The sequence below is a fragment of the Perca flavescens genome, chromosome 18, assembly GCF_004354835.1.
Source record: "Perca flavescens isolate YP-PL-M2 chromosome 18, PFLA_1.0, whole genome shotgun sequence".
Classification (NCBI taxonomy): Eukaryota; Metazoa; Chordata; class Actinopteri; order Perciformes; family Percidae; genus Perca; species Perca flavescens.
Window position 1 is genome coordinate 14,911,119 of NC_041348.1, and position 27,378 is coordinate 14,938,496.

Sequence of the window (27,378 nt, forward strand, 5' to 3'; positions counted from 1 at the left end):
AGACTATAGCTGTAGCTTTGGGTGGGAAAAGTATCATGCAAGTATCATGAAAAGCCTGTTTTTTTCTTTAAATTAACACTTCCCTCTCAGAGACAGACAGACAGACAGACAGACAGACAGACAGACAGAACATGCATTCATGCTCCTGCAGTGTTCACTCCAGCGAACAAACTAACATTCAGTTAGTTGTTGGCTGGAATATCACGGCTCCGTGGTAATTTTATTTGCTCATCCCAGCTGTTTAGGTCGATAAAGCTTCTCTGAATCAATTATACGCAGTGTTGGAGAGTAACGGAATACATGTAACGGCATTACGTATTCAGAATACAAATTATGAGTAACTGTATTCCGTTACAGTTACAATTTAAATAGTTGGTATTTAGAATACAGTTACATTGTTAAAATGTGGATTACATGACAATTCTTCTCTGTTTCACGAGTTTATTCACTCTGAATAAATTAAGGCAACTTAAGGCATTTTCCAGAAGCCCCGATATGAAATAGAAAAAAATTGCTATTTGCGTGATCAGTCACAGTGGAGTAGGAACGGGCATGACCGAGCAGGGCAGCAATAAGTTTCTATCTTGGAAATTCAAACAGCATTGCAAGTTAAAGAACGAACAGGGAGAATGAAATACAGCTAACTGTGCCGTGCAGCCTCTGCTTGCCAGCAACCAACCTCCTTTCAGCGTCCAAATTACTCCACCTCCAACCTAAAGAAGCATCTTAAAGTAAATTATTTTTTTAATTAGCCAAGGGTAGTCGTCTGCTGTAGTTTTACTGGTCACCTTGCTATTTTAACATTGACGTGCGACTTTACATTCTCCTAGGTGCTGATTTACTAGCTCCGGAGCCATTTAAAGACTGACTAGCCCCGTTTGACATGCTAACTAACGTTAGCTAAAATTAGCTCGTGGTAGCTTAGACCGCGGTTAGATTTTTGTAGTAGGCAGTTTGGGACTACCAATACAATAATCTATCTGCTTGTTCAGGTACACATTCAGCTAGTTGGAATAAAAAGAACACACCATTATAGGCCTGTTTAGTAAGCTGGATGTGATAGCCGCATTCCTACACTAAAACGCAATTCAATGTGGAAGTAATCCAAGTATTCAGAATACGTTACTCAGATTGAGTAACTCATTACCTGGTTCTCCTTCTCCATAAACAACATGAAATCAAGGAGAGGGTTAACTTTCCCACCGTGGTCAGAAAGCAAAGGGGAGACACTTTGTTTCTCTCACTATGCCTCTAGAGGGAGTTTTAGAGTCTTTTTTCTATTCAATTAATTATTAGAAACAGAGACCGTGCCAATCTTTTCATGAGGGATGGCTTTTTACCAGTTTTTGTCCCAATGCACACTGCGGTTGTTGTACTTCCTGCTGAAAAAGCACTTGGACTTTTACTGCTGTTCACAGTAAAAGAGGTCCTCATATAACAATCACAGCTCAGAAAATGCTGTTATTCATACAAAGGAAAGAGAAATTGTATTTTTTTTAAAGAAATCCATTTTTCACACAGATTTTTATTAATCCAATTAATTTTGTCAATTTAATACAATTTTCACCCCTGCCATGTTTCTTTCAGTTTCGAAAGCAAAGCAAAATAAAGTAGTATTTACTCTGAACAAATCCAACCCTCTTCAACTAGACATGGTTTATTACAGTGAAGGCCTCAATAATCCCTAAATGCTGTTCAACAGCCGGAACTCCTCAATATTGGTGTTTTAAACGCTGCAGTTTCCTGTTTTAATTTTCCTCCACAGAGCTGTTAGCCCACTTACATGTAAATAAGCAAATTGCATCATTTGGCCCTCGTGGCTGGCGACTGGAAAACAAGCACTGCCAAAGACTTGTTTTGTAGGAAAAGCCCAGCAGCACAGTCTGTACAGAAGTGAGTGACTTTATCTGGATAAAATAACAAAAAGGTCACAGTGCAACAGACTACCTTGCTGTTGGAGTGCTGTGCATTTGTGTTTGCGTCTGTGGGCTTCTGTGTGTGCATATATTTAGGCCTGTATATTGTAGATTGTAAAGCCGTGGGTGATACTGTAAATACCAAAAGGCCACGACGGGCGCTTCACCAGTCTACTGAAAGAGCAGTATCTCCACTTTACAGATAAACTGGAAATGTCACTCTGACCTATTTTTGGAGTATGAAAAAGCACAAACAAGTATGGATGTGCTACTAAAGTCACCACATTTTCTCTCAACATTTTTTTTTTGTTTGTTTTGGATCATTCAACTACCCGCTTGCTGCAAACTGGCTTTTCACGAATAACTGAAAGGATTTTAAACATTACTCACTTTCCCTGAAGTACCTTTCTAAAGTGGCATGACAAGTGATAAGGAGACTTTTCACCGCAGCGCGGATCTTTTTTATCTATCTCACAAAGACACACTTCTTTTTTTTTAAATACCTCAATTCTTATGCTTACACTACCATCAGACAGAGCAGTGTGTGAAAAAAGAATGAGATGGGACTCAAGCGTGTGTTTTCGTTCCAAGATATACATTTTCATGCCCCTGTCTAAACATCACACCTGTCAAAACAGTTGTAATCCTAATTCACAACCACAGTGTTGCTTTACGATAGATATATATATATATATATATCTCTTTTTTTTTAAGATTATTTTTGGGCTTTTCCGCCTTTAATTATTATTATTTCTTGACAGGCCAGCTAGGTGAGAAAGGGGAGAGAGGGGGGAAGACATGTAGGAAATAGTCACAGGTCGGACTCGAACCCTGGACCTCTGCATCGAGGCATTAACCTCTCAGTACATGTGCGCCTGCTCTACCACTGACCCAACCTGGCCACCAGAAACTGCCATTTAATGCATTTCCATTCTGTAATTACGTCATTAGTAGTTTTCATTGTTAGTGGCGGAGTCCGCCATTTCAGCACTGGATCAAAATGACCTTTCTATACACGAGGGAGTCACAGAAAAACGATGCAGGATATAATCCAGGATTATTATATTTTACTGATATTAAACTCACTTTTTTCCTTTTCACTTCGCGGTTTGTGTTAAAACATGATTTGGGGGGCTCTAGCTCAACCAGTAAGAGCGTTCGCCCCATGTTGGCAGAGTCCTGCAGCGGCACGGGTTTGAATCCGACCTGCTGCCCTTTGCTGCGTGTCATCCCCCATCTCTCTCCCACTTTTCGGTCTATCCACTGTCAATAAAAGGGAAAACCCCAAAATAATCTTTAAAAAAACAACAACATGATTTGGCATTGTGCTCGAGGAGTGTTTGCTGCCCCCAGAACTCTGGGACCCATCGTATTAAACCACATCTGTTACCACGGTAACTATGGGTGTTGCCAAATCCGCCAGTATTGAAGTTTTAGGGAATATAACTTTAATGAGAAGATCACATACAATATATCCAAAGAAAACTCCCTTCTTGGTTTTGTTTACCCTTTCTTTTCTCGCTGTCTTATATACAGTATATTCTGACCCCCTCCCCCATCCCACACAGCCTGCATATCAGAGGCTCTGTTGTGGATTATGTTGTTCTGTGGATTATGGGATTAACACATACATACATAATCACACTGTGCACCACCGGAAAATGCACACTGAACCTCAGTCTGACGTAGAGGAGGATAAACCCTGCAATAACTAACCAAGAGAGGTTACTTTCTCTGCTGTAATTTATACAATTTGCTAAATGTTAATTCCCCGTGCATCATTGTCTACATAAACCCATGAATGTGTTGAGTGCTGGCACTGCAGCGATGTTCTGCTCATCATGGCATTATACTATTTTAATTAATTTAAAGCTCTACCATTCTTAAACCATAGGTTTTCGAGATTGATTAATGGGCTTCCCTACCTTTCATGCAGCCGCTGTTTTCCATTCGTTTGAAAGGTCTATCAATCTAAGAACTACTGCATGCTTTGGAAGTACTGCCGGTGTTTCTTCATGTTGTCAGTGTTGCAATTACTAGGTCAGTTATAAAAACATCTAGGTCTAGGAGATTGTCTATCCTGCTGGTGTGTTTTTTTCCACCTTGCTTCAGCTCTCCTTATAGATTTCTATTCTGCCTCATGTGTCAGCAAAGCTATGCTCTGACACTGTGGCCACTACACCTGCGTGTGTCTGCGTGTCCCATGAAACACCTCAAAGACTTAAATTATTCTGCAATGATTTAATAACACTAGTACAGTGCTCGTTGAAAATGTGCCTGTTTGGAACGGGCCGATTGCTTGGCCTGTGGTATTGCTGCTTGTAGAATTCTTCAAAACCAAATTGTACCCCAAAATTACTTACAGACGGACCCCGAACCACTTAATATGCAACTGTATAGCCTACATCAGAGGAATACACTGTACTTCTTTATTTACCTGACAGAGAACGTTGCAGATTCAGAATTTAATCACAAAATATCAAAATGAAAATGTGGAGTAATCAGACATTAGCCTCATGGACTCATGGCGGTGCGCTACCCAACTGGCCCGTTATGAGAGCTAATCAGCACCTATCTGCGTTAATCAACCACCAGAACCGGACTGTTTGTTTGTGTGTGTGTGTGTGTGTGTGTGTGTGTGTGTGCAGAAAGAGAGAGAGAGATGGTGTGGTCTTGTGTCGTATGATCGTTAACAAATTTAACACTTCAGCAGGTGTTAATTTCCATTCAGATTGCAGATTTATGTGTGTGTGTGTGTGTGTGTGTGTGTGTGTGTGTGTGTGTGTGTGTGTGTGTGTGTGTGTGTGTGTGAGAGAGAGAAAGAGAGAGAGAGAGAGAGAGAGAGAGAGAGATGTTGTCCTGTGTCGTATGATCGTTAACAAATTCAACACTTCAGCAGAGGTATTAAATTCCATTCAGGTTTAGTGGCTTGGCGGTTAACGGTGAAGTAGGGGATTTGATTTGCGGGGGGATTTTGGCGACGGTAATGTTATTAGTGTTGTAAATTACCAGCTGTGTCTGCCTGGTTCAGCTCTAAGATTCTCTTGCATTGCACAGCGCTGTGAAGGAATAATCTGTGAGATTACATTATGTTCTGCCTCTGGTTAGAAGTGGTGAATGAATGGCTTTTTGTTGAGTTTCCTCTTAGCAAAATCAATAGACACTGAAAAGCGCAGCGCCTCTTTTTCGCCAACAGTCGCGATGTTCCTTTCAGCTATCTGCTCGTGCTCCAGGAAAGTGAAGAAAAGTAAGTTTGGTATATCCAGCAATCATGTAGCCTAGTGCCTAGTGCCCCTGCCCCCCGCCTTCCCCCGCTGTTGTAAAGCGTTCATGTGGCGTCTGCATGTGACGTGCAGGTTCCCCCCCAAACACGGACACACACGCATACATACAGATACGTCTCACTTTATTAGATAGATGCTGTGTGTGCATGGCAACACCTTGTGTTATGTCTTATTTCCCATCTGCTATGACCTGGTGACGCCCAGAGTTACCACCTCAGAACCGGATAAACTGAATCTTTGTCTTAAGTCTATATTCAGCACTAAAAAGATGATTTCTTTATTATATGATAAACTACAAAGCCTGAACTCTCCCTACACAGAAACAATCAGACAAGCATAGGAAAAAGAACTGGGTGGGGAGATATATAGAGACAGCTGGCATGTCTACATTACGCACATACATGCTCTATAAATGCCAGACAATGCTTAATTCAATTCAAAACTCCACAGCATTTTTCCTGAGGTATCATCACAGTTTGATAAGTCCAGTGCTGCAGAAGGCACCTTGTTGTATAGTTTGGCCTGCTGTCCATTTCTTCTTTCCAAATGTACAGTCTTGGTTTTAAAAGTTGATGTAACATATGAGCCTGGGGGAGGCAGATACTCAATCCCTACCACTTCACTCTCAGACAGCGAGGATTATAGCAACACGGTGCGGTCGACAGAGCACTATAATATCAGAGAACTAGATGTAGTGCTCAGTTTTGCCTTTCGTGCATTTATAAATATGTATATATTGTTGTGAAAAAAACACTTGACAAAAACACAAGCTTTTGGATGATGAGAAGAGTGAGGTAAACATTGTACTGCTCTGTCACTAACTCCCACTCACACACACTGTCTCTCTTTGTCTCTCACAGACAGCTCAGTGATCCACAAAACATTGTGACAGCCTAGTTCCACTGATGCTGACACAGACGCACGCACGCACGCACAGATGGATGCACGCACGCACGCATGCAATCACTGTCGCTACTTTACAGCGGGATATAGGGAGTCCCTGTCAAGTAGCTTATGTGTACTTGGAGGTATACAATAATCCTGTTAACTCCATGGTAACAGTGTGACTATTTCATTCTTGTGTACGTGGATATTGGTGATCCTGAAAGACAAATGCACATAAAGCCAGTATCCTACATGACACAGTCACTATGATTTTTTTTGTGGTTTTTCCTTTGACACTGCTAATTTTAAAACAAATATTATAAAAGGTTCTCTTTAATTTAATGTAAGCCATAATAGCACAACATCAAGCTTTCTTTTGGCTAAAGGTAGATGTGAAAATCTTTTTCATTTTAGTTTGGCTGTCGGCTTATAGGGTTACGATCATCAGAAGGCTGATTTGAATATAACCACAGACCACGCTAACTAGTAGTTCAAAGCAGGAGTCTACAAGTTACCCTTTTTCCGGGGCAGACAGAACCACTGATTTCATGTCATTACACTCAATTGAAAATAGATGACATGGTTCCTGTCTTCTAACAGTTTTGCAAAAAGCACCTGAATAACAGACCCTGAAAAAGCCATCACTTTTCCCTCCAATCTAAGCGCACCTTGTTACACTATTGCTCGGCTATTTCAGCAGTAATATGCTATTTTACTGGGAGCAGAGACTGATCAGGTTTTAATATATTCGGTTACTGTGCAGTCTCAGAAATGAACAATGCATCCTTCTTATCTTCAAAATTCGACGTAGGTCCTGCGGGGGCATGCCTCTTTGAATCATGACAAAGCACTTTAACAATTTAATAAACAACAATGAGTTTTGCATCGCTTCCAGACACTTCTCATTAGGAAACAGTAGACATCGCATTTGTTATCATCACTGCCTATCGATCTTGGCTTACAACAGTCACAAAGCCCCAGCACTTGTTGCATCTCACATCCTTGGGAGCTCTGTTGATTTTGCTGTGGCAAAACTGGATGAGATGCTGTGGAACAAAGAGTGGCTGGCTGCTCAAAATCTGATTCTGACAAATTGATTTATCTGTGGACATACATTAACAAAATCAATCCTCTTTCTTTGAGAGCTAATGTGCTCAGTTAGCTCCAGGTATGCTGTTCAGCCTCCAGCGACATTAAGAGCACATCGATACTGCCAGTCTGACTTCAACCCAAGTCCTACAGTGGTCAACACAGTGCCGTCTGGAGTCCATGTGGGGCTAGACATAGTAACAATATCTACTAGATAGGTAATGCACATCAGAACATAATACATGTTCCACTCACATTCAATTGTTTTCACTAATTACTGCAACATATTCAGGCCAATCAGCATTGCATTCATTCAGCAGCCATTACAGAGCTGCGATTCTACAACGCTGCCAACTTTAGAAAGAACTGGCAGGGTGGTAATGTCTAAACTGGGCAGCCATGACTTAAATGGAAATGAGCTCTTGAGTATCCCCATGGTGTTTGACAGTCCCATTTGCCTCTTATGTAAGCACATTAAGTCTGATGTTGCTACTTTACATAATAAAACAACTGACCTCCCAGTAATACCACCAGCACTCCCAGTTTTGTTAACTGGTATGAAAATAGTTAACCTTTCCAAAGTCATTTTCAAATGTACACAACATTTAGATCTCTCATCCAACATCACTGGCAGAGAGAAAAAAAAATTACAGTAATGTATTACCCCAAAATATTTTAATGTGCCCCACTGCAACAACTATGTAAACAAGATAAGTGGAGAAACTCATTGCCCTGATTGTGAGCAGCGAGCGCCCTCTGGTGGCTTAACATTGCACCTGATAGCCAAAAAAAAAAAAAAAACAGTATAGACACAACAAGGCTCTGTTTGTGTGCGCGCACGTGCGTACTAACCAAGTTGTAGTGAAGTCTCGGTGTGGTAATATCCGTCTTGTTGCTTCTTTTTCAACATGGAACAAAGATCCAGCCGCTCGACTGTCTGGTCTCCAAAAAACCTGAGTGTTGCAGTGAGAGAGCCAAAGTGACAGTGAGAAAGTGCAAGAGGGTGACGCCTCCAGCAGATAGTAAAGGCCAATGTCAGCCAGCACAGTTGCTTGTCAGCAATGATCACTTAAATTAAAAGTGACAACCAAATTAAGCTCCATGGTTCAATATACTTGGCCAATGTGTCCACTCTCATCATAAACACAAAAAAAAAAACTGGAAACAAAACATTATACAATATATAAATCAAAACACCAGTAAGTCACAGAATTGAGTTAGAACTGGATTTGTGCAAACTTCTTTCCTGTTATATGTTGCCTAAAAATGTTGTGCTTACATCAGCAGTAAGCATGCAGTATAGACACAAAACATTATATTACATAGAATGCAGTGCACATATCGTGGAGTATTGATCATAAAAAGATAATCCTGTACCTGGTTGGCTGAATACTTTGTTGTATGTAAAAAACAAGCCCTTACTTGTTTGTATAGTTGGAGTAGAGGGCTGGGTCCACACGCTTTATACCCTGTGAGGTAAACAAAGGGAAAACACTGTTTATGACATGTTCATCACGCTTTTTAGGACATTCATCTTGACGCACACACACAGACTGAGGGAGGACAAGGACGCCGCACAGCAGACGCCAGTCAGGATATGATGTCATCAGGTGTCAAAGGGGAGAAAAAAGATAGATGCTGTCCTTCCTCTGTCTCTCCCCTCCTGACTACCGCTCACCTCTGCTTATCTTTCCATCCTCACCCCCTTCACCCTCTTATTTATATCTTAATCCATTTCATACCCATTCCGTCAATCACTCCACCATTTTCTCTCTCCGATTCTCATATACCAGTCTTTAATTCCTGGTTAACTTCTCCCCCAAGTCAATCCTAATATAATAGTTCATAAAGTTGTTAAAAGAAAGCAAGCTACTTAGGAATGTATATTAAAGTATAATTAGAGTGAGTAATACAATGCAAATCTATGTTGAGATTATCCATTAAAAACAAAACCATGCTGTGCCAGTACAACATTATGCTTTTTTATTTTATTCATTAAAAATGTTATTTATTATGCAACTACAACAATTGTTGAAGTTAACATTTCAATTGTATGGTGACTTAATCACCACTTGGTCTTATAGTTAGAAAATCAATTACATAAAAAGTGGACATGTGTGTATACCTGGGATCGTAGTTTTGATACTCTGGATAGCTTCATAATGGTGAGGTGGGGTTCAAACCCACGATTTCCTTCTTGCAGAAGACCCTGCTCCTCAAAACGGCTCCGCAACAACTCTGCAACACACATACACAACACCAAAAGTTATAGAAGCAACCGGATACTACCTAATGATGAGGCCAAAGACGAATGTCAGTTATTTTGTCAGTTGACACAATGCAAAACGTTACCATAAACAGACAGCAGAGAGATGGACTGAAGCCCACAACATCATGAATAAGCTGTATATCATCTACTTCTTTCTAATTAACCCTTTCCAATCTCTTTAATGGTCTTTGGAAAAGCCAATTATAAAAAATGATGCAGACACACACACACAAAAAGTGTTTTCCTATCCTATGTCATTTGAACATATAACATGAACAAAGGTACGAACACATACAGTAGACATTCTGCAAGGACAGATGGACAGATGTGTACACACACACACACACACACACACACACACACACACACACACACACACACACACACACACAGTTTGGAGGGAAACCATAGAAGTATATTTAGAAGAGGAGCTCTACAGAGAGAGAAAGGTTAGTATATAATCAATAACAGTGTTGGAGGGAGCAGACGAGAAGACAGGAGAGTCCGACTTCCATCCTTATACTGCGTTTCCAAGAACTATAATATGGACTTTCTAACTGTGATCAGAATACACAAATGTGTTGCTGTGTTCTTGCGTATTTTTTTTTTTTTTTTAAAGCCTAACTACTGCCATACTTCACCTGAGGCAGTAAAGGCAAAATGTCAATACCCAAACGCCAAGATGAAACGAGAAATTGAGCAAAACGTTTCCTATTAATACTTTCTCAACACGCTTAACATTTGCTGCAGCACACACTCAACCGTTTAATGGTTAGGATGGGGTCAACTGTGGAGGGTCTGATCTATTTATGTCAGCTTAGAGGCTCAGTTTGATCCAAATTTTTACATTTTGAAGCTGCACGTTATATGTCTAAGCAAGAACACACGCCCTCCATCATCACTACCACATCCTTCTCTGGTCTTTTGGTATAAAAAGCTCATCACTACTTCCTCATCTAATGATGAAGATTACACACAAAACTTAGCCAAGGTCATTTTGTACAACCTAGGCCCTTGTAGCTCTCTCTCTTTAAAGGATTCATTTACTGCATTTCCTGTTTATATCAAGCACCCAGATGAAATTACTTTTGGGATTTGTCTCTGCTTGGCCATCAGTAATATGCCGAATGTAGTATTTGCTCTGATCTGAGCAGTTAATACACAAGCAGCTAGGAAATCCACACAAAAGAATAACCAGCTTGTGGCTCATACGCAAATTAATGAGAAAAAAATCAATCATTTCCTGTCGTGTGATTGTGCAAACATGCATGTGTCTACTTTTACAAATCACTGTATATTTATTATTAACCAATTATTACTTTGTGTATGTGTAAGTGTCGCAAGGCAAATGGAGCGAGAATCCTCTTAGGAATGTTGGCCTAGTGTTGTTGCCAAAGGCACAACACAAAAACATACACGCAAATGCTTCTGCATACACCCCCACACTTGTACACAGATGCAAAATGACAAATGTAAAATAAATGAAGACGCATCACACGCACAACCCCAGATGCTTGCGTGAATACAATATGCAGCTACACACACACAGAGAAAAATCAAACAAATACCATATTGTTCGATTAAATCCACTTACACAGTTTTAAGAAAAAGGATGTGGTTGCACTGAATATTAAATCAGTGCAAAGTAGTGGACTACTCAGAACTAGAACTTACATCCATTGACACACGATGTGTTCTTACGGTGTTTTATTTTTAATCAAAACCACATTTTTAAACGCTACATTTTGTGCCCCACTGCAGGGCCTAATGGCAAGTTAGAGAAGTCTACTGTTAAAGCTGCTCCCCAGGTCACTCCACAACAAAAGTCAGGCTTAGACCGCTTATGAACTTTGAATGTGAGAGTTAGCACACTTAGTTTACCAATAACAATCCCCCCGGATTATACCCTACGTTCCCAAAAGCTGTCTAACCTCTGATCTCCCATAGCAAAGCCCCCACGACAGCAAGCATCGACCCTGTTAAAGTGTCCTTATGAAAGACAACAAATCCTCCAATCAGCTCCAGGGACCCCAAGTTCAGAAATCCCTCCACAGGGACACAAAGGCCACAGAGAAAGTACTGTATCACATTAACACACTGTAATGAAATGTATCCCCTTGTAAAAAAACACTGCACGAGACGCATTTTGGATAAACTACATGATAAAGACAGTCAGAAGTGTTGAAGGAGGACAGAAGAAGAAAAGATGACAAAATGACAAAGAGAATGAAAAGCTAAATGTTTGTCACCGACCTGCCAGACTGTCCAGTGTGTGCCTGTGTTGTCCGGGGGTCAGCCCAACAAACACCACCTCCTTCCTGAAATGACTGATCCCTGAGAAGGGCAGCACCAGATCCCGCCCACCCAGCAGCTCAGCCAATGACGGCTCGACCTGAGCCAGAACGGTTGCCGCCCTATAAGGAAATATACACATGAGTATCACACACACACACACACACACACACACACACACACACACACACTTAATCCTCTCTCTCCCTCTCATATTACATAACAAGAGAATCTAGTGATTACTAATGACACACAATCTTTTACTTGATGTAGATTAAGCATCAGTATCATCACATAACATGACTGGCACGTTCCAGAGCTGCATGAAGTTGGGTCACTTAAAAGCCCTGGTCATGAAATGTTAGAATGAGAACTTCAGAATATGAAATGTACTTATCTGAACCACATATTCAATGTGGGAAATAGTTGTTTTTTGTTTTGTTTATTTTAGTCAACCTAAAATACTCCAACATTTTTCCCTTCACTGATGACATTGGTTTATCAATGTCTGTCGTTATATGGGCCATTTGAACCTTACAAATGAAAACAATGTGATGCTTAACTTAACTGGACACATGACACATATTTTTGATATTGCAATGGAAAGCCTGTTTAAACAAAACATTTTATTCTGATTAACGTCTTATTCTGATTATTAATTGGAATAAAAAGCGTCAGACTTTATTATAGCTTCAGGGACTGCCGTCCTTCTACAGCGTTTTTAAGGCTCATATTGGAATCTAAACCTTAAAAACGTTATAGGCCTATCAACCAGTTTTCCTGGAAGTGCTGAGAGGAAGAGATAAGAAGGAAGCAGCATCTAACGTGACATGTTGGTAATTAGTCATTTCAGAACCCTGCATCCCAAGCAGTAACTTCTGCCTGAAACTGTATTACTACAACAAACATGAAGGAGACCTTGTTTGGTTATTTGATGTTGTGATAATGAGCAGCATCATAGAGAATGAATGGGTGTGAAAATATGGTTGTGGCAGTAAACTAATTTGAGGGGTGCTCTGTATGATTGAAGTGCAGTATTTTAGCTTTAGTGTGTGTTAAATCCTGGGAGAGCAATATGGAAAATTGAAAAAAAAAAAAAGAGTTGACAAAAGAGATTTTATTTAATTCTATCCTAAATCACATTTTACACATAACGAACAGTGACTTCTGAAATACATAATGTGCAGCACAGGTCTGTGTGTGTACGTCAAAAAAGCTGATCAGTATCCATCCACATTTGTGTGTACGTTAGGGGAGGGACAAATCCATATTGCAATATATATGGTTTTCTGCAATTCTTTTTATTGATGCACTAGCACCGGTATTGGAATAGATTTTGTATGAATATTTAAACTTTTAACTGTTCTGCTTAATGGCGGCTCAGCCTTAAGCCTTAGTTATTGAGCATTTTGGCATTCAAATAATGACACATTTTTCGTGTGTTGGGAACAAATTCCATGCTTCCATGTTTCATCTCAGCTGGCTTGAAAAATCAGTTAACACTGAAAGCTCTTCATCATGCATGATTTATGCAAATGACAGGAGACATTTTCCTCTTCAGTTCAACATTCTGTGTGTATGCTGGGTTTGTTTTTTATGTTTGTGTTTACGTGTGCATGTGCATCCACTCACAGGTCTACTTGCTCCTGACTGGCGAGATGAGTGACTAATAGTGTGATGTGGAGAGTTGGGACAGGGATCATGGCTTTGGCCAATCGGCGCTCCTGCTGAAGCACCGCCTCTTGGACCGCGATCACGGTTGAACTGATCTGTCATTGGATAAATTCACGGTCAATCAGCAGCAGCCGGCAGATGCCGTCACATACAGTCACTGCTTGTTCTCTCTCGTCCTTCACCACCACTCCTCCTCTCTTTCCGAGAACTAGCTTGGTATGCATGGGGGACGATTAGAAGGATGAGACACTGGGGAAACGATCGCAGTTCAAAATGACACAGATGAGGCGTCAACACATGATGACCATGGGGTAAATCAATGTTTATTCAGAGGAGCTTTTTGGTCAATACTCATTAAGATTTCAGTGTCATCATCCGTCAGGTAATTAAATCTTGAACTTTGTATCTGTCTCCCGGTATAGATTGAGCTACACTGACCGTGACCAAGTGTCAAAGACTACAATTATTATTAATCTGGAAAGAACAGAATAAAGTCTTCTCTACAATCAGAGAGTTAAAAGGGTTTCTGAAATAGTTCATTTTACTACGTACTACTACTATAGTTAACCCACAAAGGATCATGCCAGTGGTTTTTGTATTTCTTAAGTCAATGTACTACAAATCTTTATCAATTTACTGCCTACTGTCCAAAGCATATCATAGCTTTAGTCTTTTAAATGCCATTTACAACCTTCCATGCAGCCACAAATGTCCATCTACTTTAGCAGCGTGGAGATGAACTTGCACAGACTTGAAACCTACTGAAGACAATCCATCACATTAAAAATTGATGATAGGTTGAATTTGTTTTGCAACGATTTTGTTATGGAGATCGAAGCACAGATTGTTTTCATAAGTCTTCTGAGAAGTTGGCTGAATTGCAAACAAACATGAATGTTGCAAAAATGATAGTGTGAATTAAGTACCTAATTAGAGATGAAACACTTGAGCGATTAATCGATAACATTGATTGAATGAAAATTAGTTGGCAAAAATCTTGATAGAGAATCTGCAATTTTGTTATAAATGGGATTCAATGTGCACAAACTCCAGCATGATTCCTAAAGTACACAAGTAAGTGAATAGTTCTGCAATGTTTTACCTGTGTGTTAGTGATGGGGATGGAGATAAAGTAGTTGGGTCGCTTGGTCTCTTTCTTTTTCTTCTTGTTCTCTGCATCCTCTTCACTGTCCACTCGCCCTTCAATGTCTCCTCTCTTCCTCTTCCTCTTCTGGATTGACTCTGGGCTGGAGACTAGAGAGAAAGGGATAGCATACGTTACATTACAAAAAGAAGTGAAAGTTATAATTAAAAAAATCATTCAAATATTCAATCAGTCAAAGATTCAAAAATGTACACACATCCTAGCTCTTTCCATGTAGAGGGGCTGGTCAGAGAAAATGGAAGCTCTGACATGAAATTGTCTGAAGTATCAGCAGACTTGAGCTGTTTCTTCATCAGTTTCCTCTTCTCCCTCCTCATCTTCCTCTTGTTCTTCTTCTCACTCGATCCTGCTGGAGCTGCCAAGAAAATAAATAAATTATGATACAACACGCATACTGTAAATGTATGAACATGAATACAAAAACACACTCAGGAGAACAGTCATACATGTACAGTACATGGTTCAGAAACACAGTAAACCTCCTTACTCTCCACGTCTATTCCTTATAATATTGATTCACTTAGTTCATTATTTTAATAACATATTGCATAAAAACATCCATACATAAGTTTAAAACCATTAAAAACAGAGAGTTGTTGTAGTGCTCCGGGCCCAGTCTTGGCGCTGCTATAAGTTTTGCAAGCCACCAGATGTCACTGTATGCGTTTTATTTGAAGGCCTTTTTTAAAGATTTTTTTTTGGGGGGGGCTTTTCCACCTTTAATTTGACAGGACAGCTATATGAAAAAGGGGAGAGAGAGGGGGGAAGACATGCAGGAAACCGTCACAGGTCCGATTTGAACCCTGGACCTCTGTGTCAAGGCATAAACCTCTCAGTATATGTGCGCCTGCTCTACCCACTGAGCCAACCTGGCCACAAAGCCCTGAACTTTAAATCTTTTTTCCACACAAATGAGGGAGAGATTACCTAAGCTTCATAGGGTTCATCCACCCATCACTTGTGTAACAATGTGGCACTGTGTCAGTTGGGTTTTTCAAGCGTACCCAGTTTAGGTGCTGAATCTAATTTTGTCAAACCCAGTGATCACAGTGATCACTTGAGCATCTCAGGCAGTCAGTTGTAGTCACCTGACACTGTGGAGGCTCCAGGGTCTTGTTGGACCTCCATGGTGACTGCATCCACCTGACCTGGAATCATCACCTGATTCTTCAACTCCTTATTTTCTGCCCCACTCTCCTGTACAACCACACATTCACCGCCACCCTCCTCCTCCTCATCGTCATCATCTGAGGCATTAGCAGTGGTCTCTTTGCCAGATGAGATATCGGCTTGCTGCATATCACAAACGTATAGCTTATACAGACAGGACTGTTCCTAAAACAGAGAAGAATGATATAAACGGGTCACAGCCATCATCTTATTGCACTTTCTGTAAACGTGGCTGAGGATAGCATGAGTTCCTTTTCTTTTCAAGACGTTCTTTTCATTACCTTAAGTCTGGACCGGTGTGCAGATGGCTTCAGTGCGCTTACGTTACAACAGTGACTGGTTGATATGGCATGCAGCCGAAATGATAGTTCAGTGAAGGCAACAACCCTCTGTAAACACACGATTTTTGAACACGTCGATCTGATCGGACTCAACAGGACACGACCGATAAGCATGACACACAGTTAGCTCATCTCACAACTAAGTTTGACCAACTTTAGCTAACGTACAACTGACGTTAACAGCTACCCAGTTGAACGTCGATGAGTTGAACAGACATTACGGTTAAGCTAAACTAGCCGCAACAGAGAATATTAGTTTACAACTCTCCTCGGGATAGTTACCGATGAGAAACCTCTTGAGACAGACTTTGCCTTCCTGTAGCTAACACCTGTTGAAATGAATCAAACAGCCATACTGCAGAACATCTGTTGAGCTAGCTAACTGTTAGCTAACTGTTGTGCAGCTAATTAACAAAAATAACCGGAATGTCATTTATGATAACTTGTCATTATGTCGTTGGTGCAAAATTGTCACCGCTGGCAGTCCTTGTCAGAAAAAAATCCAAACGAATAATTAGAATAACATTTAGCTCCACAGAACGCGCTAACACGGACTGCAGACTGGAAGCAGCTACTATTTGTAAACAATGTCAATTTTCCGGCACGGTTTTTCAGAGCAAAAGTATTTTTATCTTTCCAAAATAAAAGCATATCGGTCACTTTTTAATCTATTAAAACATTAGCACACAAGTAATTATTAATTTGAGGAATTCAATTAAGTTTTGGTAAATGTGCCTAATAAATGTAACCCACTAGGTTGGACGTTATTTACACAAATTCAACATTAAACATTTCAAATGTAATTTCTACTGCATGGAATACTGTCCGTCAAAACATTCCTATTTCACCTTTTTTGACATCTTCAAGCCAAGTTGAATAAGATTGTAGGCCCTCGTCGATCAGCCATACAGCAAAACAGTCTTAATTACTAATTTGATAATGCATGGTGGTTCTAAAAATCTTTTGGTCCAAATGCTGTGTACAAAAGTGTTTTGACATAAAATCTTCAGTGTAGTGCTGTGAAAATAGGTCTTGCAATACGAGACACTATAGTGAGATGAACTGTGCCTTGATGACTAAACTTTAGTTTAGTATAAATAATAATAAAATCAAAGTAAATTTGGAGCCAAACTATTTTTAACAGTATGTACGTTGAAAAGATACAGGAGCCAAGTTTATGTTGTTTAGTCATATTTATGCCATCCAAAAATATATATTGAAAGACTATTAATAAAGGATCACTGACAATATGATTACACCCATACTTGCAGTTTATTGTTACATGTAAGTGTTAGGTATAGTAATCATCACATCTTACATACGCTTCCTGCAACATGATTTTGCAATAAGGTAAAGCAAAAATGCACATTCATGCTTTAATGCAAAAAAAATTCTTAATGTTTATTCTTTATTTTAACATACATTCAAGTCTTACTAGTATACACAAACAACAGTCGCAGCTGGAGAACTGAACACTGGACATTTGATTATAGAAATTCTGTTTTATTATATGGTCACATTTGAACTTACTCTCCAAAATGTCTAATGGTTAACAACAGCTCAAATACTCAAGTCAACATTTTTCTTTTCTACAGCACATCTACAGTATAAAGTATGACTCATTTTAAATAAGTCAAAGTTTTTTTAAGTGTTGACTTTTTGCATCAACAGTTACCAAACCACAAGTCACATGATGTAGCTTTAGAAACACAATAGCAGGAAATGGACAGAGAACTGTGTTTAGCTACAGTATTTACACCCATGATTAACATGAATACATGACACCATTAGACCACAATCAGTAGCTGATCTTATTTAGTGTTGAGAGATGCTTATTTCTGTATTTTGTGTTGTTTTTGTAAAGCTGCGGAACAGAGTCCAAAACAAATTTCCCTCTGGGGACAATAAAGTATATCTTATCTTACATTATCTTATTTTACCAAGGAGGATTACATGTTTTCTGCAAACAGTAAATGGTCTAAATCTATATTTTTTTATTGATTTATTTTTGCTGTTGATGCAATCCATTAAATATTGTTTTACTTGTGATGTGAACTTCAATTCACATCACATTCAACTCAATTGCCACCAACGAGATTTACCACCTTTTTGTGTACTAACACCGCTATAACCGTCAGTTTCAGAAGCCCTGTTGTTACCACCACCTCTAACAGAAGTACTACAAGTCAAACCACTTGCAGCATACCCACCCTGAGCATTTCCACTGGAATATTCACTTTTTGGAACAAAACACTCCAGTAATTTGTTTTGTATCTGGGTAACAGCAGCATCATTTTGTTGATCCTTCAGTAATCCATGCACTGTCTCATGGTAGAAAACGTTGACATGCAACACAACGTTAGCGTGGTCAGACCATGTTCTCATAGATGTTGTGTACCTGACCTCCCGTGCGTGGTGCATCAACACCAGAATGACAGGTTTATCATCTGAGGACACCAAAAGGGAGGACGGACAATGAGATAGTTAGGAAGGAATATTGTAGGTTGGAGCTTAAACAGTAAGGTTCAGTGTGGAAGGCGACTCTCAGAGACTGAACATAAATGATAATCAAAAGATATATATTTGTTGTTTAATTGTATGAATACCAAAATGTTCTCTTTTCCCAACATATTGGTGTGTCTTAACTTTGATTATATATGTCAGAAAGAAACTTGTATCTCACAAATTTGTTTCCCTTACCTGTAACATAAGTCATGGCTGCCTCAATATCTGATGCAACGCGTGAACAGATCGGGCAGAAGACAAAAGTGAGCTTGTAATCCTGACTGCTTTCAATGAGCTGAACCTGATCCTGAACTTGATCCCGAACTTTCTCCATCAGCTGTCGATGTGCACCAAAGGTTTTACCGCCAACAATCACCTTGTACTCCAATGTGTCTATAGAGCGAAAAATGGATGTGCAAAATCAGATTTATACATTTACAAGAATTGGGTGAACCAAACAGTTTAATAAAATGACTCTTTAAAAAAAAACTCTTGCTATGTGGTTCCTAAAAATCCTGATAGAAAAAAACTTGATAGAGCTTTAAAAAAAAAAAGAAACGGTGACAATGTCTCACAAGACCTATTATCCTCACACTGAGATAGATGGAGTAAAAACCTAGTTCTCAATATGGTCTGACACAGTTTCCTGCAGAGTTTTAAATTTTTTGAGTTATAATAGAATATAAAAGTGAATGACACCAGATTCAGTCAGACAATTGCAGTATGGTGCACCATTTGACCACGGGGGCCTGACATACCCGTACCAGGCAAAGGGTCTGTAACATAAAATGGCATAAATGTTCTTACTGACTCCAAATCTGAGCAGAGAAAGAAGTCACGCTCCCTCTGCGTGTGTTGTAATACGAGTTTCTCTGTTCTTTGTTTTGATAGCCGGTCCTGCTGCACGTGCAACGTTAGTTGATTTGAGTGAATCTGGTCATGGAAAGTAAGAATGTAACTAAGTACATTTACTCAAATACTGCACTAAAGTACAAATGTTAAGGTACTTGAACTTTACTTGAGTTTTTTCTTTTTATGCCATTTTCTACTCTGCTACATTTCAGAGAGAAATATTATACTTTTTACACTACATTAATCTGATAGCTTTAGTTACTAGTTACTTTACAAATTAAGATTTTTGTACACAAAACACATAAAATCAACCAAATATTATTAAAGTGCTCATATTATGCTCATTTTCAGGTTCATAAATTGTATTAACATATTTTTGTTGTACTGCACATTGCTGCAGCTCCTCTTTTCACCCTGTGTGTTGAGCTCTCTGCTACAGAGTGAGGCATCTCACTTCTGTTCCATCTTTGTTAGGAGTCGCACATGCGCAGTAGCTAGGTAAGGACTACTAGCCAGTCAGAAGCAGAGTATGAGGGCGTGCCACGCTAGCAGCTAGGTGAGCATTATAACGTTACAAAGTGACGCACGTTCGTCAGAAGTAAAGGCTGGACTACAATAGAGCTGTTTGGAGCAGTTTGTGAACAGTGTTTTCTGTTGGAGATGGTAAGTCCCTTTGGGTGGACTTTGGGCTTTTTCACTTTGTAAACCTACAACGTGCACAAAAAAGATATATAACACAATAAAGGAAAGGGAAAAAGCCAAAAAGCATAATATGAGCACTTTAAAAAAAACATATAAAATTGATTAACCACAGTGGACAGAGGTTTACCCTGCAACCAGAAGGCCACAGTCTGTAATGAGATATTCTAAACTCAAGATTCGCTGACTAGCTTTTTCTAGAGCTTTTGACTGTATCAAACAGCCTTCTTTAGCCAGAAGTACAGGATCTCAGTCTTGTGATGATAACAGCTGGTTGTATGTGTTGAATGGTTAGTGGTGAGTGCTTATTGGCTAGATGTTCTCACTGCAGTGAGTTTTTAGATGGCAACTGAGCAAGTTACATACTGTATGCTGGATAAGGCAGTGGCATATGGTTAAAAGCTCCAGAACAAAAAGCTGGTAAGTGAACCCTGAGTTTTGAATATTTTGAAACAGATGTGGGTTTCCACAGAAGGAATCACTGGGCTCAGGTCTGATCTCTGCATTTTTGCTATGTGTACATCAACAACACAAGTGTACAGATAAAAAATATGTCAAGGCTTTGAATCTGCTTTGAGTGTGAAGAGAAAAAAAAAAGTTAGGTTTACTTTGAGGAACTTGTAGATGGCCACCAGTTTGGCCAGTATGGAGCATCAATTGACCACTGGTGTCCGAGGTACCTGTACCTGGCAAGTCACATGAAATGGCATCAATGCACTTACTGACTCCAAATCCTACAGTATGTCATTTAAACAATCAACTTCAAAAGTGACATTTTAAGTTATAACTCAACGGCAAACTGAATACTCCTCATTAACATGTCATGAGAGTGTGAAATGGAAGAGAGTGAGATTCACCTCGTGCTCCTTGTGAACGGCCATCAGGCTGGCCATTGGGGAGCTTCACAGGATTACAGGAGACTGGTTCCTGATCTGGTGGATTTTTGCTGAATTCTTCCAGAATAGCGATGTGAGCATCAAGGACATTTTGGACATTATTTATTTGGGTCTTAATATCCTTCATGATATGGAGGTAATCAACCAAGACCCCGTTGTTGGTTAGAGCAGCTGGAAGAGAGAGAGAGAGAGAGAGAGAGAGAGAGAGAGAGAGAGAATCAGGTTGTGCATGTGTTAGAATTTACTTCCAAGACCAAATAGCTGTCACATGTGAAAGTGAAAGTAATACTAGCAAAGGCTGTACATACTCCTGAAAGATTCATGTGGGATGAACTCTTTCAGTTCTCTTAGGATCACATCAATTGGCTTCTGAAACAAACATATTATATTACAGCATTATTTCAATTTTGACTTTCCTAACGATACGGTTTGATCCGTGCTATTTATCTATATTTAAATCTCTCTCCAATCACATTTCAACTTGTTACAGTAGCTCACCTGTTTATGTATTATGTCAAAGATGGTCCTTCTCAGTTTGAAATTCTTATTTTCAGGAAACAGTTCGTGCAGTTCTTCTCGAGTCAGTGACTGGATGTCAGCGTCAGTGCGTAAGTCTGCCTCTGCAACAACAGACGTGGTGTTGGGTAAGCACTGGGAACATTTTCTGTTTGACACATTTTTAGACAGTTGTTTTTTAAGTTCCCAGCGCCAATATGACAGCTTAACAGTGACCTGCTTATAAACCTGAAGCCACATACTGTAACGGTGTTGAAGGCTTCTTCTTTTTTGCACTAATCACCTTCTCTAAAACTGCTTACTTACTTTCCAACACGTCAGCGGCTGTTTTGTTGCTGCGCCTTATTTCATCCAATAATCGTGACATGACGTCTCCTGTAGAAAAAGGCACAGTTATAACATGGACTTCAATATATATACTGCACTGTATATATCTTCTTGTTGTTGGTTTGACATGCCGTGTGAAAGATTTGGAACAAACCTGCTGTGTGGACAAGCTGAGCGCGAAGATGGAAGGAAGGAAAGAGAAAGAGATCTTTGATCTGATCGAACACAAGATAGATGACTGAAATGAAAAGAGTCAATACTATGGTAAATTAGTTGCTGCAGTTATAGCTGTCAAGTACCTAACCGAAATAAAACAAAAACCTTCGAGACCGTATTTCCGCTTTACTTTCGTAAATCCAGTAGTCTACGTTTACAGAAAACAGAAAGTGAAACTTAAAAAAAAGAGTTGTTTAATCAAGAGGTGACGTAGAGGGCTCTTCAAACGATCATTGGTCGCTGGAGCAGATCTGGTTGTGACACATCTGTAGTCCCGCCCTGCTCACGCACCCGGTAGATAAAAAAAAAAGAAAAAAGAATATAACGCTTTTTATTATGTATTTATTTATTTATTTATTACATAGGCCTATATAAACTATATTTTCCATCATATAGCTTATGCATGTGCTTGGTCCATAAACACAGACTCACACACAATTAACTATAATGCTTATCATCTATGTCAAACTTTATTTATAGCAGAATAAGTGTTTATTTTGCCTGCCAGATGCGACCAAGTTTTTGTTTAGTTCAGTTCCTTTGAACTCCAGGATGCTGCTAAATGGAGCAGTGGTTTATCATTATAGAGCCTTCCAGCTGTGCGTCACAGCCTAAAAAGTGGCGTCATGTTTCAGTACCACAGCATGTTCAAGCCAGCAGGGAGCAGCACTATACAGCTTTTATCACCACACTGCAACATCTTACTGTAACTTACTGTAATTCATACCACTTCAGTTACATGAAGACATTCTACATTTGGTAACATGATCTTCTCTGTTCTGTATGGGCGTATCAATAGTTTGGATGCCACAGGATATCAGCAGTAAGACGTTATCTGAAGTTAGAATCAGAGGACAAAACTCAGTTTCATTTAATTCAATTAAATCCGGCAGCTGTGTAGTACCTATTATGGATATAGATACTCTCAGCTCATTAAATATTATTCTGCTTTTAAAGGGTTAATGAGGACGAGAGGATGTGGTTGGGTATTAGGTCTATTAAAGCTCACCACAACTCCAACTGCTGCTATGCACAATATCATTATGATTTGAATAAAAAAAATCAAATTCAAAATCAAGAACTTTCTTGTGCTGCATAGTCATGAATAAAGTAGACAGGTATTTGGTATGTGGAACAAAAGTTACAATCTAAGCATGTTGCCTTCTCCACAGTCTGTGTGTGTGTGTGTGTGTGTGTGTGTGTGTGTGTGTGTGTGTGTGTGTGTGACACAAACACAAACAACACGGTAGTTCAGTTTGAATTTACACAACGTTCTCCCCTCAGACAAGCTGAAATATAAAGAAAAGTATACTGTGTGTTCACCTGTGGTGTCCAATGTCATTCAGCAGTTTGTCTGCAGGTGTTGGAAGCTGAGTCTAGTCTGGGAGCAGAAACTGTTGGCAGACACTGACAGTAGGTGAAGTGGTTTTCTTTGTCGTGTGCCTTTTTGCAGAGGGCGAGACAGCTCCTGGTGGCTCTGCTTAGTCTCCTTCATGTATGACGGTGGAAGAAAAGACATTTTTGTGCGGCTCTGACTGTGTACCATAGCACTCTCTGTGTAATGACATGCAAAGTCGGTTGGAGACAGTGAACATGTGCGACTTATCCTTCAACAGCTTAAGAGAGGCAACCGAGATGGATTTGATATGACAGTCGTGTTGCAGTCGTTTGAAGCCAGTTCAGTGGAATCTTTGAACATTAATCATGTCAATAGAGGGATTAAAGCTTTATTTACAATGTTTACAGCTAAAGTGTTTCAATATTTTCAGGCTTTTTGGCTTTAATAAATAAATAAATACAAAGTTACATAACCGTAACTGTTGGTTTAGTGGTCTTCACCATTTTTTTTTACAAGCAGTGACTAACATCAGCCAGAAGATGGTAATCACATATCAGAAGTCCGTCTGTTTCAGGAAGTGATTTGGCCTCCAGCCTGATCTTTAGATCATGCCAGCTCTGCAGTGCAGAGTTAAGGACAGAGCCAACAGTTAACACAAGCAGATGTCTTCGTCCTACTTGCTGATCTCATTTTATCAAGATTATATTTAACATGGTTGATTCTGAGTAAGAGGCTAAAGATTTATTCATGGAGCAAAGTGCTTCACAATAAAAACATTCAGAACAAAATATCAAGCCGGCAGGATAGTTACAAACATTATAGCAACAAAATGAAACAAAGCTAAAGCCATCTGAATAGGATAATATAACAGTGAGAAGTAAACTATTGCAAGATTTATAATAACAGACCACTTTTCCAAACCCAAGTTACAAAGTGCTTCACACATTACAATCAACAAATAATAAAACAAAAATCCTAAATAAAAAAAGTAACCCAATTCCAGCAAGATAAAAGAAATAAAAAGACAAATTGGGTCAACTAAAAAAACTTCAAAGTCAGTATAAGTTCCTTGATAAAAGTTTGATTTAAGAAGAGAAGAGATTTAAGCTGAGTGTCTGCAACAAAAGACGTCTGTCTGAGAATCTCAATGTTCCGATGTGAATAGTTCTAAAAGGTCAGAAATAAAGGTGAGGCCACGAAGAGCTTTAACAGCAATAAATAAGATCTTAAAATCAATTCTTCTTGACATTGAAAGTAGAGCTGGGCAATATATCGATATTATATCGATGTCGTAATATGAGAATAGATATCGTCTTAGATTTTGAATATCGTAATATGCCATAAGTGTTGTCTTTTCCTGGTTTTAAAAAGGCTGCATTACAGTAAAGTGATGTCATTTTCTGAACTTAAGACTGTTGTAACTGTTCTATTATTTGCCTTTACCCACTTAGTCATTATATCCACATTACTGATGATTATTTATCTAAAATCTCATTGTGTAAATATTTTGTGAAAGCACCAATAGTCAACACTACAATATCGTTGCGGTATCGATATCGAAATCGTGATATTTGATTTTCTCCATATCGCCCAGCCCTAGTTGAAAGCCAGTGCAAGGAGGCTGAAACAGGTGTGATGTGGTCACGTTTTGCATCTGGATGGGTTTCGATTCAGAACGTTAAAAAGTCAGTTGCCATAATCAAAGTGTGAGGAGATAAAAGCATTCGGATGATATCTGGGTCTTTAAAACTTCAGATGGATTGGATATTTTTATAAATATTTCTAAGATGATAAAAACAAGATTGAACAAGCTTTGTCGTACGCTGCTCAAAACTTAAATTACCATCTACAAAACACCAAGATGTGGGGCAAAGATAGTAACGTACAATTATCATTTTAACTATTCAGAAATGCACTCAGAGACCTCACCATGTAGTGCCTGGTTAACATTGTCAAGACTCGTATTATCTCAAATCTGCCATGACTCTCATGAGGTGACACAAACAGCGACATACAGAGAGCAGATTCGCTGGCAAAACTCTGTTTGTTCAGTTAATATCAAAACCTCTGCTTGCATCATCTGTTCTACTGTGCAGAGTTGGTTTTGGATGCTGGAACACAAATGTAAATACCAAGCAAAATTGACACTGGCAGAAATGTTTGTGGATGAGCTTAGAATCCGACAGTATGATCAGAGGACTCCTGTGTAGTTTGGATTGAGTCATGATAACAACATGATATACATTGTGAAGCCCCTTGTGTGCACTTCAGTAACTCTACTCTGCAGCAGTGAAGTGAAAACAGCAGTATGGAGGCAAACAATGTAACAGGTGTGGGTGTTTGTCCGTAGCGTTCCCTGAGATGACAAAGTGGAGTAGTCAAATGTTTATAATATTCCTTCAGGGAGGTGGAAACAAGTTGCAGGATAGCAAAACAACAAACAACTAAAGAAATACAAATCCAAAAGATAATTAAAAATGTGACTTATGAATAACATTGCCATTCCTCTACAGTTGTGCAAATTAGAGATTACCTTGCAATTTCACCACACAGCTGCCAAAACAAGAGACAATACTATCGGAAATTACAGAAATCAATTCCTATTCCTGTGTGTGCATACCTTTGGATGTTTTACGCAAGGAATGGAAAGACAAAGTTAAGTGGAGAAGAAGAAAAAGAAGAAGAAGAAATGGGAACGCATTAGGTCCTTTGATATGAACGGCAGTGAGATAAGGAAAGATGAGAAGCTGCTGCTGTAAAACAGGGAACCGATGATGCAACTCATGCTCCTTCACACCAGGAGTCTCATCTTTCCCTCTTAACTTGCTCAATTATCGCAAAATGTGATTTTCTCTCATCGAGGCACAAGCAACATGTTAGATTAAAAGTCAGGGCTTTGTAGACACAAATTCACACACACACACACACACACACACACACACACACACACACACACACACACACACACACACACACACACATACTTGCTCACAGTTACAGACATTGCCCTCAGTTATTATGCATTCATAAATCAAAAGGTTGTGACGGGAATTAATCTAAAACGATGGCGAGTGTAAGTCACCGGATGCAAATATGACAGCTTTATTAGAAAACTAGATTGCTTGAATTTGTCTGAATTAATGTGACACTTTTTTTGATTAAATAGCAACCCCCTCCCCTCGCTAACTGAGTCGGGGCTGAAGGATGGATCAGGCAACAGCATAGAAACAGTGGGGTTTCATTCTCACTTCATTTTTTTGTTTACACACTACACAATGCAGCAATACCTTTTTAAGTATGTTTAATTATGCATTCTTTCTGTGATCCAAACGCATTGAGAATAAGTGCTTTGAGTTTATTGCTAACATCAGAATGCCATTGTGACCAATTTACTGTAGCATGTTACAGTAGCATGCTAACATTTGCTAATTAGCACCAGACACAAAAGCCTACAGCAGAGGCTGACTGGAATTTCACTAGTTCTGCTCTAGTCATAAACCAAAGTATTGGACACATTGAAAATCTAATATAATATAAAATAAATCAAGGGGTCACTAACCTTTTCCTTAAAGATAAGTTTTGTTTTATTTCCACATAAATCACTTACATTTTGAACAATTTGTAAAATGGAAATTTCACACTGAAAGCCTGCTGACAGTAAATGCAGGCTTTGCGGTTTTTATTTTCTTCTATTTGAGGTACTTCTGCACCTGGTTGGTTGAACAGAAAACATCAAACTGCTCAGTCTGTAGCTCTGCCGACAGTATTTCTCGCTCGCCCTGCAGCGTTCGTCACCTGCTCTCATGAGGAGTTAGGAGAAACAGTCACACCACGCATTTCTCTTGATTGAAGTCACCAGGAAAGGAAGGGAAGGAGAGGAAGAAGAGTTAAATGACTTCAGTCTTACCCAAGGGGGTAAACGAACCTCCACAAAGTGTACCTC

The 27,378-nt window shown here is 39.4% G+C and overlaps 2 protein-coding genes across 6 annotated transcripts in view; both read right to left on the bottom strand.

The window, feature by feature from the left end:
- Positions 1-16,664, bottom strand: part of akap7 (A-kinase anchoring protein 7) — a 40,355-nt gene extending 23,691 nt beyond the window's left edge. For both annotated transcript variants that reach the window (XM_028605682.1, XM_028605681.1), the window contains exons 1-9: positions 16,026-16,664; positions 15,663-15,909; positions 14,771-14,929; positions 14,512-14,663; positions 13,368-13,504; positions 11,697-11,857; positions 9,300-9,412; positions 8,597-8,643; positions 8,027-8,127 (exon numbers count right to left, since the gene is read on the bottom strand). In XM_028605682.1, coding sequence (XP_028461483.1) covers positions 8,027-8,127; positions 8,597-8,643; positions 9,300-9,412; positions 11,697-11,857; positions 13,368-13,504; positions 14,512-14,663; positions 14,771-14,929; positions 15,663-15,909; positions 16,026-16,199 — 1,291 coding nt within the window. In that variant the 5' untranslated portion in view covers positions 16,200-16,664. The remainder of the gene's footprint in view (positions 1-8,026; positions 8,128-8,596; positions 8,644-9,299; positions 9,413-11,696; positions 11,858-13,367; positions 13,505-14,511; positions 14,664-14,770; positions 14,930-15,662; positions 15,910-16,025) is intronic.
- Positions 16,665-17,338: 674 nt separating this feature from the next.
- Positions 17,339-22,263, bottom strand: LOC114573323 (uncharacterized). Of its 4 annotated transcripts, none has more exons than XM_028605458.1 (8): positions 22,035-22,263; positions 21,860-21,928; positions 21,536-21,657; positions 21,346-21,403; positions 20,999-21,208; positions 20,750-20,827; positions 18,786-18,983; positions 17,339-18,532 (listed from the first exon to the last, which is right to left on the bottom strand). In XM_028605458.1, exons 2-8 carry the CDS (start codon positions 21,918-21,920, stop codon positions 18,159-18,161), a joined length of 1,101 nt encoding a protein of 366 aa, XP_028461259.1. In that variant the 5' UTR covers positions 21,921-21,928; positions 22,035-22,263; the 3' UTR covers positions 17,339-18,158. The 4 variants fall into 4 exon arrangements, with proteins under 4 accessions (XP_028461259.1, XP_028461260.1, XP_028461258.1 ...); XM_028605459.1 differs by having other exon boundaries at positions 20,759-20,827; positions 21,346-21,406; XM_028605457.1 differs by having other exon boundaries at positions 21,346-21,406.
- Positions 22,264-27,378: the final 5,115 nt, after the last annotated feature.

What these genes read in the sequence shown, in the direction of transcription:
- LOC114573323 (XM_028605457.1), bottom strand. Translation starts at nt 21,920, where the DNA reads ATGTCACGATTATTGGATGAAATAAGGCGCAGCAACAAAACAGCCGCT. An exon ending in CCCACATGAATCTTTCAGGA is followed by an intron (nt 21,209 to 21,345) that starts GTATGTACAGCC and finishes TCTCTCTTCCAG; the next exon opens with CTGCTCTAACCAACAACGGG. An exon ending in CCATCTACAAGTTCCTCAAA is followed by an intron (nt 18,984 to 20,749) that starts GTAAACCTAACT and finishes TTCGCTCTATAG; the next exon opens with ACACATTGGAGTACAAGGTG.